The sequence below is a fragment of the Gopherus evgoodei genome, chromosome 11 (assembly GCF_007399415.2).
Source record: "Gopherus evgoodei ecotype Sinaloan lineage chromosome 11, rGopEvg1_v1.p, whole genome shotgun sequence".
Classification (NCBI taxonomy): domain Eukaryota; kingdom Metazoa; phylum Chordata; order Testudines; family Testudinidae; genus Gopherus; species Gopherus evgoodei.
In genome coordinates, this window is record NC_044332.1 from 35,971,884 (window position 1) to 35,987,187 (window position 15,304).

Below are 15,304 nucleotides of genomic sequence, written 5' to 3' on the forward strand. Positions count from 1 at the left end.
TGAATTATCTTTGATTCTTACAGTTTCTTTAAAAGGTGTGTCAAGGCTGATTCCCCACTCTGGCACTTTGAGTGCGAAAGGTGGGGGACCGCAAGGATTTTGAAAATTAATACCGGCCACTCCAGGCTTGTATTAAATTCCCAAGGTTACAGCTTCTCTCTGACCTTGGATGGGTAGATGCTGCCACCACTCAAGTGCAAAAAAACCCTTTGGGATCCAGGAAGGTGCACTTGGGAATTCCTCCCTGTGGGTACCCTCAAGCCCTTTCTCTCCTCCTCCGGGAAGAGCTGAGTAAGAAAGCAAAGGAAATCAGCTGTTGCCATGAGCTAATTAAACAATCTATGCACAACTCTTAGGACACAAACAGTCAATACTGTTTTTAAAAAGTTAAATTTTGTTAAAAACAAAAAAGAAGAAAATACATTTGGAACTTAGACTCTTTGCTAGATTTTGAAAAGAACCACTTATAAAGATTACCCATCAAAATAACTTTATTGAGGTCCAACTTAAAGGATACAAGCAAAACAAAAGCACCTGGGGTTAGCACAGAGGAGCCCACAAGCCTAATCATGTTTTCCTAAAATTTCCTGATCTACTTACATATCTGGGGTTTCAAATAAGTAGTTCTAGGTATGATCTGATTTTTCATAGCTGACTTAAAGCTTTTTATAGCATTGCAACTATGTGTCTCCTCTCTCTGGAGAACAACTACAGATAGACAAAGGGATTCTTTTTATAAAAAGGTCTAGCCCTCTCATTCGCTCTTTTGGTCATGGTGTCCACTCTCTTCCTTTTACTTGTGGACTTGTTAACCCTTTACAGGTAAAGCAAGTAGCGAATAGCTACTAACAGGGATTTTATAGCTAAGTGGCTGGGTGAGTGTTCATAAAAGGGAACTCCCCCCACCTTTCATTTATCACAAAGCATTACACAACATGCTGCTTCCTTTGGTGTAATGTCAGGCTGCTGCCATTCTGGGAAGACTCACTACTAATGTGATCTTAGGCACCCTATGTGCGCCCCCTAGTGTTGTGGAGATCACAGAGGGAGGGAGTAGGTTGAAGCATTTTTCACCCAACACAAAGATGAGGCTGTTGCTTGGGGTCAGTCTCATCAACTGAGTCTGAACGTCCAAAATGGTGCAATACTATTCTTCTCCTTATGAGAAAGTATTGAAAAATAAAAGGAGAAAGGTGACCCTCAGAAGGGATGAGTGACAGCACAAGAGAGTATACTGCAACCTGTTCTTGTCTTCTCTCAGTACCTCAGACTTCAATGGGTTGAATTGTAGGCCTGCTTTGGATTCTCCCAAGCCAACGTAGGTGTGCCAAAGGAAAGTGTGGTGTTTCTGCTGGATGACTGGAAACCATCAACCTTTTAAGTTATACTGTTGTAATATAGCTGTGTTTTATCCTGTACAGATCGCATTATACCTCCTTCTTTCACAAGAAAACTGAAAGAAACCAATGGTCTGTTGGGTTCCTCTGTTGTTCTGGAGTGCAAAGTGTATGGGTCACCACCTATTTCTGTTTCCTGGTTCCATGAAGGATATGAGGTCACTAGTGGAGACAAGTATCAGACGACCCTTACAGACAATGCTTGCTCTTTGAAAGTGAACTCACTAAAGGAATCTGATATGGGAACTTACTCATGCACAGCTACTAATGTAGCTGGATCTGATGAATGCAGTGCATATTTGACTGTTAGAGGTTAGTATCTAGAACAAGGCAGAGCTTCCAGATATAAACTCCTTTCTTTGTGAGTTGCTTACTTTTTTGGGTGTGTTTATATGAGTCTATTCACCTGTGTTTCATATGGGAATATTTTACTCTTCATCAAAGTTCACTTCTCTTATCTGTGTGTCTTTAGAACCTCCTTCTTTTGTGAAGAAACCTGATCCCCTGCAAGTTTTATCTGGGGCAAATATAACTTTTACTAGTATCCTAAAAGGCACCCCTCCACAGAATGTTAAATGGTTCAAAGGAAGTGTCGAGCTAGTACCAGGACATCGATGCAACATCTCCTTGGAAAATTCAGTTGCACAACTGGAGCTGTTTGACGTACAGCCACTCCAAAGTGGAGACTACACCTGTCTGGTCACTAATGAGGCTGGCAAAGTTTCTTGCACAACACAGCTCTTTGTAAAAGGTTTGTCAGGCTTGCAATTACATATATTTCTTTAAAAAAAAATCTCTTGGTGTCAAATTTTAACTTTTATCTTCATAATGTTCACTGTAGAACCAGCTAAATTTGTGAAAAAACTGAATAATCTCAGTGTAGAGAAAGGAAAACCATTAATTCTGGAATGCACATACTCTGGTACTCCTCCGATTGCAGTCTTGTGGAAGAAAAATGGATTCGAAGTAGCTCATTCTGAAAAATGCAGCATCACTACCACAGAAACCTCTGCCATACTGGAAGTTCCAAGTAGTAAAATAGAAGATCAGGGACAATACACTTGCCACATTGAGAATGATTCTGGACGAGATCTTTGTCAAGCTGACATCTCAGTATTAGGTGTGTCCTCATTCCACAGGGGATCTTTTTTATAGTAATAGTTTTTGTGATATTTAAATTTTGGAATTAATCACGTGTCTTTGTTCTTTAGAACCACCTTACTTTGTTACACGTTTGGAACCTGCTCAGGTGACAGTTGGGGATTCTGCGTCATTACAATGCCAAGTTGCTGGCACACCAGAAATTGTTGTATCATGGTACAAAGGAGATACGAAACTAAGAGCAACTCCTACCTCTAAAATGCACTTTAAGAACAACGTTGCCACTTTGGTTTTCAGCCAGGTGGATAGTGGGGATAGTGGGGAGTATATCTGCAAAGCAGAAAACAGTGTTGGAGAAGCTTCTTCATCAGCTTTGCTTTCTGTTCAAGGTGAATAATTCATGTTAACACATTTAAAAGTTTCATAGGAACACTCTGTGAACTCTACCTGACCAGCTAGAGACCACCCCTGTCTAGAACGCCCTGAGCATTGATTACCTTTTACTAGTGAAAGTCTGGCTGGAAAGTCATTCTCAATGTCAATCTTTAGTTAACCAGCTTTAACCAGCACTCTCACTAATGGATACTGACTTCTGATTCTGCTCCTTCAGAATAGGGCATTCTTCCAGCTCTTTCCAATGTAGAAAATGTGAGACTATTAATCAAAACTTAAAAACCACATTGACCGGTTGTCTAGAGCTTTCTCTTGACACCAACCCGCAAGCTAAATGATCTAACAAATAATCTCCTTGATTCTTTGGGGCCTTTTACTGTTTGATAATTGGCAAGTTGGTTGAACACAATGATTGGATCTTCCATTATCTTCCTGTAAATCTGCCCAATCTATACTACAATTCAGAGTCTTCTTAGGCAGTGCTTACTGGGGAATTCACCAAAGCTGGATAACTTCCCAAAACTTTTACTGTGCTATGCTTCTTTGCTTGCAGAACGTAAACTTCCTCCTTCATTCACACGAACTTTGAGAGACATTCATGAAACTGTTGGCTTACCAGTTACATTTGATTGTGGCATAACCGGCTCAGAACCTATTGAAGTATTCTGGTCTAAAGATGGCGTACATATCCAAGATGGCTACAACGTGCAAACCTCCTTCTTAAATAACGTAGCAACTCTCCAGTTTTTGCAGACTGACAAGAGCCTTACTGGGCAATACACTTGTACAGCTTCCAATGCTATTGGAACTGCTTCTTCCAGTGCCAGCCTTGTGCTTACAGGTTGGTTGGTTATTAAATAATTTCCCTTCAACATCAACAAGTCATTTTAAAATTTCCATTCTCAACTTAAAACAATAAGTGCAACATTTATTTAACAATATGCTTTAAACTAATTAAGCTTTTAAAAGCAATATGTGTTTTTCTGTTTCTTTCACCCTGTAGAAGGGAAGAATCCTCCATTGTTTGACATCCCAATTGCACCCGTGGATGCTTTTGCTGGGGATAGTGCAGACTTTGAATGTCACATATCAGGAACACAACCAATTAAGGTCACTTGGGCAAAAAATAACCAAGAGATACGGACTGGAGGAAAATACCAGATCAGTTATGTAGAAAACATAGTCCATTTGACAATTCTGAATGCTGACAATGCAGACTCTGGAATGTATACATGCTATGCTAGCAATGAAGTTGGAAAGGACTCTTGTGCAGCTCAGCTTAATATTAAAGGTATTGCCCGATTCATGTGTATGATGTGCACATTGAATTTCTTATATCTGAAAGAACGAAGTCATCTTGCTATGATATAAATTGGAGACCCTCTTCTCAATCTGTGAATTAGGAATGTGTATTTTAAAGGATTTATCAGGAGGGACCGAAAGATTTTTGAAGGAAGGTTTAGGGAGAATTCAGCAGCGGAAATGATGTTTCCTTCAATCTTATTTTCTTTGCAATGTTGAATACTTTGCCATCCTAAATGATTAATACAAAATTCTGGTTTGTTTCTTGTTGCTTATACCTACAGTCCAGATTTCTTTAAAAAAAAGAATTTTTTCATAACTAATAAAACTCCACATCCATTTACACAATGTGGTGTTTTGCTGTTCTAAGAGTGGTGTTTTCTGTGTACTTTTTGTAAATAATAGATCCCCTTTTAAAATGTAAGCAGTTTTTTAAACAACATAGTGTCATAAATGTATTTCTTGAAAACTCTTTTTTTTATATTAGCATTTATTTTTAGAATTGAAAGAGTATGTTTATTCTTGCAGAACGAAAAATTCCACCTAGTTTTACAAAGAAACTATCTGAAATGGTAGAAGAAACAGAAGGGAACACACTTAAACTTGAGGGCCGTGTTTCCGGTTCTCAGCCTTTGACCGTTTCTTGGTATAAAAATAATCAAGAGATCTATCAGAGTCCCAATTGTGAAATATCTTTCCTGAACAACACCATACTTCTGCAAATTAAAGGTGCAAGGCAGGCTGATTCTGGCTTATATACCTGCAAAGTGTCCAATGAGGCAGGAAGTGTATTGTGTACTTCTTCTGTTGTTATTAAAGGTTAGTTAATTTCACGTTTTGCTTCTCTTTTTTTTTATCAGCATGTTAGCTGTCAACATATACCTTCCATAGTTAATCAAATATTTCTTACTGAGTCTTATTTTTAGGCCATATATAATTGTGTCTGAACAATATTAAATTCAGTACAGCATACACAATGAGATAACGGCAGATATTTCTCCTTTAGATACTGAGGAAGAACTATGAACTTCAATGTGAGCTCTGTATCTCAGGAGAGAATTGAGCACAATATGTCTATTACTTTCTACTAATTAGAATGCCATACTAATATTTCCTGCAGATTTCTACATTTAGTTTATCGAATGGTTTTATACAAAGCTTGCTGCTTTCAATACGTATTCATAGCAAATAACCCGATGCGGTGAATGTTATAAGTGGCTAGATCTCAACAATAAGCCATTAATTTTCCTGGCAATTTCACAAGTTCAGGACCGTACCAGTAATATTTGCTCACTAAAGTGTGACAGATTTTTCCAGGACAATGTCAGCATTTTTCAAAAACAGCTCAAAACTCTTTAGCTACTAATGCAAGAGTCACATAATCTATTTTTTATTTTATGTTATTTTATTTTATTACTTTTTGCATACTATCCTTTGGGATCTATTCTTGCTTATATTGCATACATTATTCTGATTAACCATATGTCTGTGGAAATCGATACCCTTCATAGGCATTCCTGGCATATTACATAATATGCTTAGAACGTATTTTGTTAATTATTTATCATAATCTAGCTCTTAGCAAGCCTAGTGCAAACACATTTGTCTACTTCATTGCATAGCTTTCTCTTTCTTTAGCATTTGTTTTTCTCTTTTCTTTCGCCTACTGTAATATGACGTGTGTCATAAGTTAAAGTAATAGTAAAGACTACATTATTTGTAAAAATGGATTGAGCCATTATGCTCCCCGTTATTTTGTCTTTTATATTATGCCTATAGTGTTCTCCTCTTGACCCAAGACTTGCATTTAACATGCAGCAAAGATTTGAAGCATTTAACATTTAGCATTTAACACTTGTTTCTTTTTACCTACGTTAATGTCAATACATTTGCTCTTTTGCCTTTTCTGCCAATCACATTGTCTCTGTCCCTCACTCTTGCTGTCGTGGGCAACCAGGATGGGATCAAGACTCGAGTTGAAACCCAAAAGCAAGAAATTAATTTAATGTTGTGGGTTCAAGTCAGACTAAATGTTGCTTTAAGATTTGTGATGATGATGATGACCGATGATGTAAACAGTGGCATCTGGTGTAAACTATGAATTAAGATTGTAAAAACAAAACTGATTGAATCTTTAGAGATATAAAAATGTGACATCCTATAATATCCATCAAATCTCTACTCAATTTCTTTTCATGAATCTCAGTTTTGCTGTGCAAGATGAGCAGCTTTTCCTTCACTGTTGGAAGGATCAGAACAAAACCATCTCTATCTAAATTTGCACAGCTGAGGCAGTGTACTGTGGTAACATAGGGTTTAGCGGTAATTGCTTTGGTAGTATATTGCGTATTAGATCTTTTAAAAGCTGTTTAAACAATTTTTAATTTTAAGTCTCTTTAAGAAGGAGTGCAAATATAACTACTGCATTGAAAGAAGATGGTATACTTATAGATTTCTTTGTGCATGCTTGCGAAAAAGTACTCTTTTAGTACTATTTTTATTTTCCCAAACTGCGTACAATTAGTATTCCTGGAAACCAAACTTGTACGTATCAACATACATTGCTGATCAGTTTGCTTATAGATTTAACATTACTGTTAGAGTTAAGAATTCATTAATCTATTGCCTTTCTCCCTTATAATCATGATACATGTTTCTTTACTAAATATTTGCCTGTTCTGTTCTCTCGACTTTACAATTAGATTTAACCGATTAGACGGTTTTTCTTTTCTTTCAGAACCAGCAGTCATTTTAGAGAAGCCAGAACCGATGTCAGTTACGGCTGGGGATTCTTTTACATTAGAGTGCACAGTGGGTGGAACACCAGAACTTATTACAAAGTGGTTTAAGGATGGGAGAGAACTACAGAGTGGTCGCAAATATCAAATCACCTTTTCTAACAAAGTAGCTACGCTGAAAGTTCTTTCTGCGGAGACAGGCGACAGGGGACTATATACATTTGAAGTGCAAAACGAAGTTGGTGAAAGTAGCTGTACATCCTCAGTTGATGTTTCAGGTTAGCCGGCTACTGCCTTTGTCATTTAATGTTGTCTTTTCTTTTAACAGATCTTTCCCTTTTTATTTCTTTAAATGTGGTTTTGTCACCTTTTTCTATGCAGATCGCATTGTCCCTCCTTTTTTCACAAGGAAGTTAAAGGAAACATGTGGGGTGCTGGGTTCCTCAGCACTGCTGGAGTGCAGAGTTTCTGGATCACCACCCATTTCAGTTGCCTGGTTCCAAGATGGAAATGAGATTGTTAGTGGAGACAAATATGAAGTCTCATTTTCAGACAATATGTGTGGTTTGAAACTGAATGCACTGGACTCATCAGATGCTGGACCTTACACCTGTGCCGCCGCAAATGCCGCTGGATCTGATGAATGCAGTGCCTTTTTGATTGTGCAAGGTCAGTAAAAGAGGGCCAAGGTGCCCCAGGCAAAATGCTTCCTCGATTTGCTGCTATTTCTTCCTTGGCAATTTTCAGAGTGCCTATAAATCTTCAGCCAAACTCTGATTTGGTTTTCATCTTCAAACATAACGATCACACTAATGTGTGTATGTGTCTTAACTTCTTTATGTATGTCTAGAACCACCCTCATTTGCGAAGACACCCGATCCCGTGGAAGTTCTCCCTGGGATGAGTGTAACATTCACGAGTCTCATAAGAGGAACGGCTCCGTTCAAAGTTAACTGGTTTAGAGGCATCAGGGAACTTGTGTCAGATAGTACCTGCAACATTTCTTTGGAGGATACAGTTGCAGAACTGGAATTGTATGAAGTAGAACCACTCCACAGTGGAGATTACACCTGTCGAGTCACTAATGATGCTGGCAGTGTGTCTTGTACCACTCATCTTTTTGTAAAAGGTGTGTTTTGACTTTTGTTGTTGTTGTTGATAGCAGTGTTTATTTATTTGTCTGTGTGTTTGTGTGTACACACACATATTCGTGAACATCATGTTACTTCCTCCTTCTTCTATTTCACTTTTGGCCTTCCTATTTGTTGCTATAGAGCCAGCAACATTTGTGAAGAAATTAAGTGATTCCAGTGTAGAGCAAGGGAAATCCATCCTTCTGGAAAGCACATACAAAGGAACTCCTCCTATTTCAGTAACATGGAAGAAGAATGGCTTCCACATAACACAGTCCCCAAGATGTAGAATAACAACTACCGAAAAATCAAGCATACTGGAAATTCTTAACAGTACAAAAGATGATGAAGGGGAATACACTTGCGAGGTTGCCAATGATGCCGGAGCAGATATTTGCCAAGGCCAAATATCAATCCTAGGTGTGTTGCTATCTCAGATTCCTTAACCGCTCTTGTATTAATAATGGTCAGTATAAGATTTGCTCTTTTTTCTGTGACACTGATTGCGATCGTTTGTGCTTTAGAACCGCCTTATTTTGTGACACACTTGGAACGTGTAGAGGTGACAGTTGGGAAGTCTGCATCTTTTAAGTGCCAAATTGCTGGGACGCCGGAAATCAAAGTCTCCTGGTACAAAGAAGATACAAAACTAAAATCGACTCCTACTTATAAAATGTACTTCAAAAATAATGTGGCCACGCTAACTTTCAGCCGGGTGGAGAACAGTGACCTTGGAGAATACATCTGCAAAGCAGAAAACAGTGTTGGCTTTGCTTCTTCCACAGCTCTACTCACTGTTAAAGGTGATCATTTCATTTCAAATATTTCAGTAACAGGCTTATTGTAAATGCAAATTGTCTGCAGGTTGGCAGGATGCCTTATTTCCTACTTATTTTCTTGCAGACCGTAAGTTTCCACCGACCTTTGCAAGAAAACTAAAAGACATTCAGGAGACTGTTGGTTCCCCCATTACCTTTGATTGTCGCATAAATGGCTCGGAACCTATTCAGGTCTCATGGCATAAGGATGGGGTGCTATTACATGATGATGATAACATGCAAACAACATTCTTAAATAACGTAGCAACTCTTCAGATCTTGCAGACCGACATGGCTCACTGTGGCCAGTACTCGTGCTCAGCTCACAATGCTCTTGGGACTGCTTCTTCCAGTGCCAAGCTCCTTCTCACAGGTTGGTAGCTGCTAAATCTTGTCCTGGCCATAGGCTTTAAACAAACAGAAGGCACTGCGTTGTTGTGCAATGCCAAATGATCCACTTGTGTGGCGGTGAAGCAGCAACTGTGAAAGTTATGTTATTTCTTCCATTTTAGAGCGTCTGAGACCTCCTGTCTTTGATGTGAAACCAGAACCCATTGAGGTGGCTCTTGGAGCAAGTGGTTCCTTTAAATGCCACATCACTGGATCGGCACCACTAAAAGTCACTTGGGCAAAAGATAACAGAGATATCCGTCCTGGGGGCAACTACAAGATCACCCTGGTGGAAAACACAGCCAGCTTGACAGTTCTAAAAGTAGGCAAAGGAGACTCCGGACTATACACTTGTTCTGCGAGCAACAATGCTGGAAAGGATTCTTGCACTGCTCAGCTAAGTGTGAAAGGTATTTAGGAACGCAATGCTTTGTCGTCTTCTTGCAAAGTGTTTTACCTTATTAGAGAGACAAAACAATGCTGAGCTTCTTTTATCTTTGAAATTACGCAAGTCCGAAAGCGTTCAATCATCTTAAAACGAGACCCTTTGTTTTCCAATTGTGCTGAGGTAGAGCAAACACATTGGCCAGGATTTTGACAGCAGTAATTTTCACCTTGTTAGTTATTTCAGAATTGAATCATAATGCACCTTGATCGGTGACGCGATTGTTGAGCAAAACCCTTTAACCTCCTAAATGCAAATTCTCCTCACCCATACCAAGGGTCTATTAGAATATGAACATTTAAGAAGCTGACAGTAGTCTGCGGGAAAAACATTTTTTTCCCACCAGCACGCTGCTCATAGTATAGTATGTGGATTCTTCAACCTACGTATCTCTCCATTATGATCGGACTAATCTACCCTGGTGTAAACTACACCGGTATATTAGGGATTTTCACCATTGTAATTTCCTTCATGTGGGCAGGGCCTTTGGGTTTATAACAGTTGTTCTGGCTCTGTAATTCCCATTGATCCTTAAACAGGATGAGTGTAGGCGAAGTCTCTTAAAAAAGTGTGCCATTTTTTACTGAAAGTTAATTGTAGATAGCATTAACAGGAACTTATTTGTAGGGTTGTTAATTAATTGCAGTTAACTTAAGTGATTAACACATAAAAAATTAACTCAGTTTTTAAAAAATAACCCTGATTAATCACAGTTTTAGCTGCACTGTTAAACAATAATAAAATACCAATTTAAATTTATTATAAATATTTTGGATGTTTTTCTACATTTTCAAATGTATTGAGTTCAATTACAACACAGAATGCAAAGTGTGCAGTGCTCACTTTATATTATTTTATTACAAATATTTGCACTGTAAAAAAGATAAAAGAAATTGTATTTTTCAATTCACCTCTTAGAACAGGGGTTCTAAACTGGGGGTTGTGACCCCTCAGGGGGCATGAGATTATTACATGGGGGATCGCGACTTGTCAGCCTCCACCCTTAAACCCCCCAATGCCTCCAGCATTTATAACTGTTAAATACAAAAAAAGTGTTTTTAATTTATAAGGGGGGGGTCACACTCATAGGTTTGCTGTGAGAAAGAGGTCACCAATACAAAAGTTTGAGAAATGCTGTCTTAGAAGTGATGTAGTGCTATCTCTTTATTGTGAAAGTCCACCTCTACAAATGTAGAATTATTTTTTTCACATAACTGCACTCAAAAACAAAACAATGTAAAACTTCAGAGCCTACAAGTCCACTCAGTCCTACGCCTTATTTGGCCAGTCACTAAGACAAACAAGTTTGTTTACAGTTAAGAGAGAGATGCTGCCTGTCACATGAAAGTGAGAACAGGTGTATACATGGCCCTGTTGTAGCCGGCGTTGCAAGGTATTTACATGCTGCATGTGCTAAACATTGGGAAATGTAAAAAGCTTAAACACAGACTTTGTACATAACAAACGTACTTTTGCCCAAAAGGTCGATCAGGAAACAGACTTTAGCCATATACATATACTCTAGGACTAAGCTACACAGCATACACATACGCACCAGGTATCTATACACTAAATAATAATAGTATATTAAATAATATATATATCTAAAATTCTCTTCCATACATATAACATGGACAGAATTCAGTATACATTTCTGTCATGGTCAAGGTCACAAATCAGCTGAAATCTAGTATGGAACATCCAAAGAGCAAATTTCAGCTGTAAGTTTGGCATTTTATGATGCTGTCACCCACAGTAAGAGTTGAATATGTCAGTGAATCATGTCAATATATATATATAGTTTTGTGTGTAGTAGCTATATGAAAATCTGGGCACGTGATATATAAACTATTGAACTGTAGCTGAGGGTAATTCTTATATCTAAATGCTCTTGTAAGTTATATATGTGGCAATTTAATTAACAATAACCTTTCTGCAAAATAAATATGTCCAAATCTTTGCAAGGAACTTGGGAAATCATTCTACATATAATGCAGACCATTGGCAAAGACGTATAAAGAAACTCCCCTGAATTTGTTTGTAATGTATGCTATGTGTTTCTTTTTGTTATGCTGCTACCAGATATATCACCAGCTAGTGTAAATTCACATTCTGTGGATATTTGTACTGTTCCCCCACCACCCAAAAAAGTGTACACTGTTGCTTAGATTTTCATTTTAAAGAATCTGCAGTTTAGTGAATCATCATGTTTACTTGTCCTTTGGTTTCATAGAACCACCAAGGTTTATTAAGAAGCTAGACTCCTCTAGAGTTGTGAAACAGCATGATTCCACTACATATGAATGCAAAATAGGCGGTTCTCCAGAAATCAAAGTCACCTGGTACAAAGACGAAGCTGAAATCCACGACAGCAAAAAATACAGAATGTCCTTCATTGACACTGTGGCAGTCATTGAAATGCACAATCTCAGTGTGGAGGACAGTGGAGACTACACTTGTGAAGCTCGCAATGCAGCAGGCACTGCAAACACCAGTACTTCATTGAAAGTGAAAGGTCAGAACCCCACTCCTCCCTTTTTTGTCAGTTCCTTCTTTTAATCTGCTGTGAAAGGTTAATAAATCTTCTCTTCAGTCAGATAAGTGAGTGCTGCCTTCTGAGAATGCAGGGTATGGATTTTACCAGGGTTCTATGACATTGGAGCCATCTCTTATTGTGACTCGTGTCTTTCCTCTTCCATATCAGTCCAACATAGTGATACAATTTACTGTTTAAATGTTCTTTTCTCTGTTATGTCCCCAACTGAATTAACAGAAACTCAAACTTCTTCTTTCCATAGAACCCCCTGTTTTCAGCAAGAAACCCCATCCGGTTGAGACTTTGAAAGGTTCAGATGTCCATCTTGAGTGTGAGCTTCGGGGCACTCCTCCTTTCCAAATTTCATGGTATAAGGACAAAAGAGAAATTAAAAGTAGCAAGAAGTACAAAATCATGTCCGAGAACTACCTTGCTAGTATTCACATCCTTAGCCTGGGTGACGCAGACGTCGGTGAATATCACTGTAAGGCCGTAAATGATGTAGGAAGTGACACTTGCATTTCCTCTATAATGCTAAGAGGTTTGTTTAATGATTTACACATCAGTTATATTCCTAGCATCGTGTCATTCTCGTCACTCTCTTCCTGAACTCTCCTTGTGGTTTTAACATGAAGTATCTTCTCTTCACCAGCACCACCAATTTTTGTGAAGAAGCTCAGTGATTTCACTGCTGTAGTAGGGGACACAGTTGAGCTGCAGGCCACAGTAGAAGGATCCCAGCCCATTTCTGTTCTGTGGCTGAAAGACAAAGGGGAAATTGTTAGAGAAAGCGAAAATCTTTGGATTTCCTATTCAGAAAATGTTGCAACTCTACGGATTGGAAAAGCAGAACCAGCCAGTGCTGGAAAATACATCTGTCAGATCAAAAATGATGCTGGAGTTCAGGAGTGCTTTGCCACTCTGTCAGTTCTAGGTTGGTGACAGGGAAACAAAAAAATATGGAATGATATTTTAACCTCATTTAACAAACTGATTGCATCTCTCATCCTGTTATCAAATATGGCTGTGATTTGCATCTCATTTCAGAACCTGCAGTCATTGTGGAGAAGCCCAGCCCAATGAAAGTCACCTCTGGAGATTCTTGTACTCTAGAATGCACAGTGGACGGCACACCGGAGCTCACTACTAGGTGGTTTAAGAATGGGAAAGAGCTGTCTACTAATCAGAAATACAAAATTAGCTTCTTCAACAAAGTGTCTGGACTTAAGATCCTCAATGCAAAAGTAGAAGACAGTGGGGAGTATACTTTTGAGGTGAAAAACAGTGTTGGCCAAAGCAGGTGCACAGCTTCAGTGCGTGTTTCAGGTTAGTTGATAAACTTGTGAATTATCTTTGATTCTTACAATTTCTTTAAAAGGCGTTACACAACACGCTGCTTTCTTCAGTGTCACGTCAGGCTTCTGCCACTTTGGGAGGACCCAAAGCTAATGTGACTTAAGGCACCCTATGTGGGTCCACTAGTGTTGTGGAGATCATGGAGGGAGGGAGTAGGTTGAAGCCTTCATCACATTTTTCACCTGTCACAAAAATGAGAGTGTTGCTTGGGGTCAGTCTCATCAATTGAGTCTGCATGTCCCAATTGATGCAATACAGTTCTTCTCCTTATAAGGAATTATTGAAAAAATAAAAGGAGAAAGGTGACCCTCAGAAGGGATGAGCTGACAGATTTCAAGAGTATCCTACAACTCTTTCTCATCTTCCCTCACTACCTCAGGCCTCGTGGGGTGGACATTATGCTTCTTAGTATTCCCTGACACCAATTCAGATGTGCCAAAGGAAAGTGTGGTATTTCTGCTAGACGACTGGAAACCATCAACATTTTAAGTTATACTGTTGTAATATTTATAGCTGTATTTTATCCTATACAGATCGCATTTTGCCTCCTTCTTTCACAAGAAAACTGAAAGAAGCTAGTGGTCTCTTGGGTTTACATGTTGTGCTGGATTGCAAAGTGTCTGGGTCACCACCTATTTCTGTTTCCTGGTTCCATGATGAACATGAGATCACTAGTGGAGACAAGTATCAGATGACTCTCACAGACAATACTTGCTCTTTGAAAGTGAACGCACTAAAGGAATCTGATATGGGAACTTACTCATGCACAGCTACTAACATAGCTGGATCTGATGAATGCAGTGCATATTTGACTGTCAGAGGTTAGTATCTAGAATAAGGCAGAGCTTTCAGATATAAACTACTTTCTTTGTGGGTTGATTACTTTTTTGGGTCTGTTTGCATGATTCTAATTGCCTGTGTTTCGTATGGGAATATTTTACTCTTCATCAAAGTGCTCTTCTCTTTTGTGTGTGTCTTTAGAACCTCCTTCTTTCATGAAGAAACCTGACCCCCTGCAAGTTTTATCTGGGGAAAACATAACCTTTACCAGTATACTAAAAGGCACCCCTCCACTGGATGTTAAATGGTTTAGAGGTAGCGTTGAACTAGTACAAGGACATAGATGCAACATCTCCTTGGAAAATTCAGTTGCAGAACTGGAGTTGTTTGATGTACAGCCACTCCAAAGTGGAGACTACACCTGTTTGGTCACTAATGAGGCTGGCAAAGTTTCTTGCACAACACAGCTCTTTGTAAAAGGTTTGTCAGGCTTGAAATTTCACATCTTCTTCTAAAAAAAATCTCTTGGTATCAACTTTTAACTTTTGTCTTTGTATTGTTCACTATAGAACCAGCTAAATTTGTGAAAAAAATGAATAATCTCAAGGTGGAGAAAGGAAAACCATTAATTCTGGAATGCACATACTCTGGTACCCCTCCTATTGCAGTCTTGTGGAAGAAAAATGGAGTTGAAGTAGCTCATTCTGCCAAATGCAGCATCACCACCACAGAAACCTCTGCCATACTGGAAGTTCCAAGTAGTAAAATAGAAGATCAGGGACAATACACTTGCCACATTGAGAATGATTCTGGACAAGATAATTGCCACTCTGCAGTCTCAGTATTAGGTGTGTCCTCATTCCACAAAGAATCTTTTTTATACTAGTGGTCGTTGTGGTATTTAAATTGTGGAAT

At 38.8% G+C, this 15,304-nt stretch overlaps 1 protein-coding gene across 1 annotated transcript in view; it reads left to right on the forward strand.

Annotated features, from left to right (window-relative positions):
- TTN (titin) overlaps window positions 1–15,304 on the forward strand; it is a 308,951-nt gene that overhangs the window by 92,173 nt on the left and 201,474 nt on the right. The window contains 21 exon segments of the mRNA XM_030580102.1: window positions 1,422–1,709; window positions 1,870–2,148; window positions 2,239–2,517; window positions 2,609–2,887; window positions 3,445–3,732; window positions 3,895–4,182; window positions 4,722–5,012; window positions 6,931–7,209; window positions 7,313–7,600; window positions 7,782–8,060; window positions 8,206–8,484; window positions 8,589–8,867; window positions 8,968–9,255; window positions 9,395–9,682; window positions 11,951–12,232; window positions 12,516–12,794; window positions 12,906–13,187; window positions 13,301–13,579; window positions 14,143–14,430; window positions 14,591–14,869; window positions 14,959–15,237. Of these exon segments, the coding sequence (XP_030435962.1) occupies window positions 1,422–1,709; window positions 1,870–2,148; window positions 2,239–2,517; window positions 2,609–2,887; window positions 3,445–3,732; window positions 3,895–4,182; window positions 4,722–5,012; window positions 6,931–7,209; window positions 7,313–7,600; window positions 7,782–8,060; window positions 8,206–8,484; window positions 8,589–8,867; window positions 8,968–9,255; window positions 9,395–9,682; window positions 11,951–12,232; window positions 12,516–12,794; window positions 12,906–13,187; window positions 13,301–13,579; window positions 14,143–14,430; window positions 14,591–14,869; window positions 14,959–15,237 (5,940 nt within the window).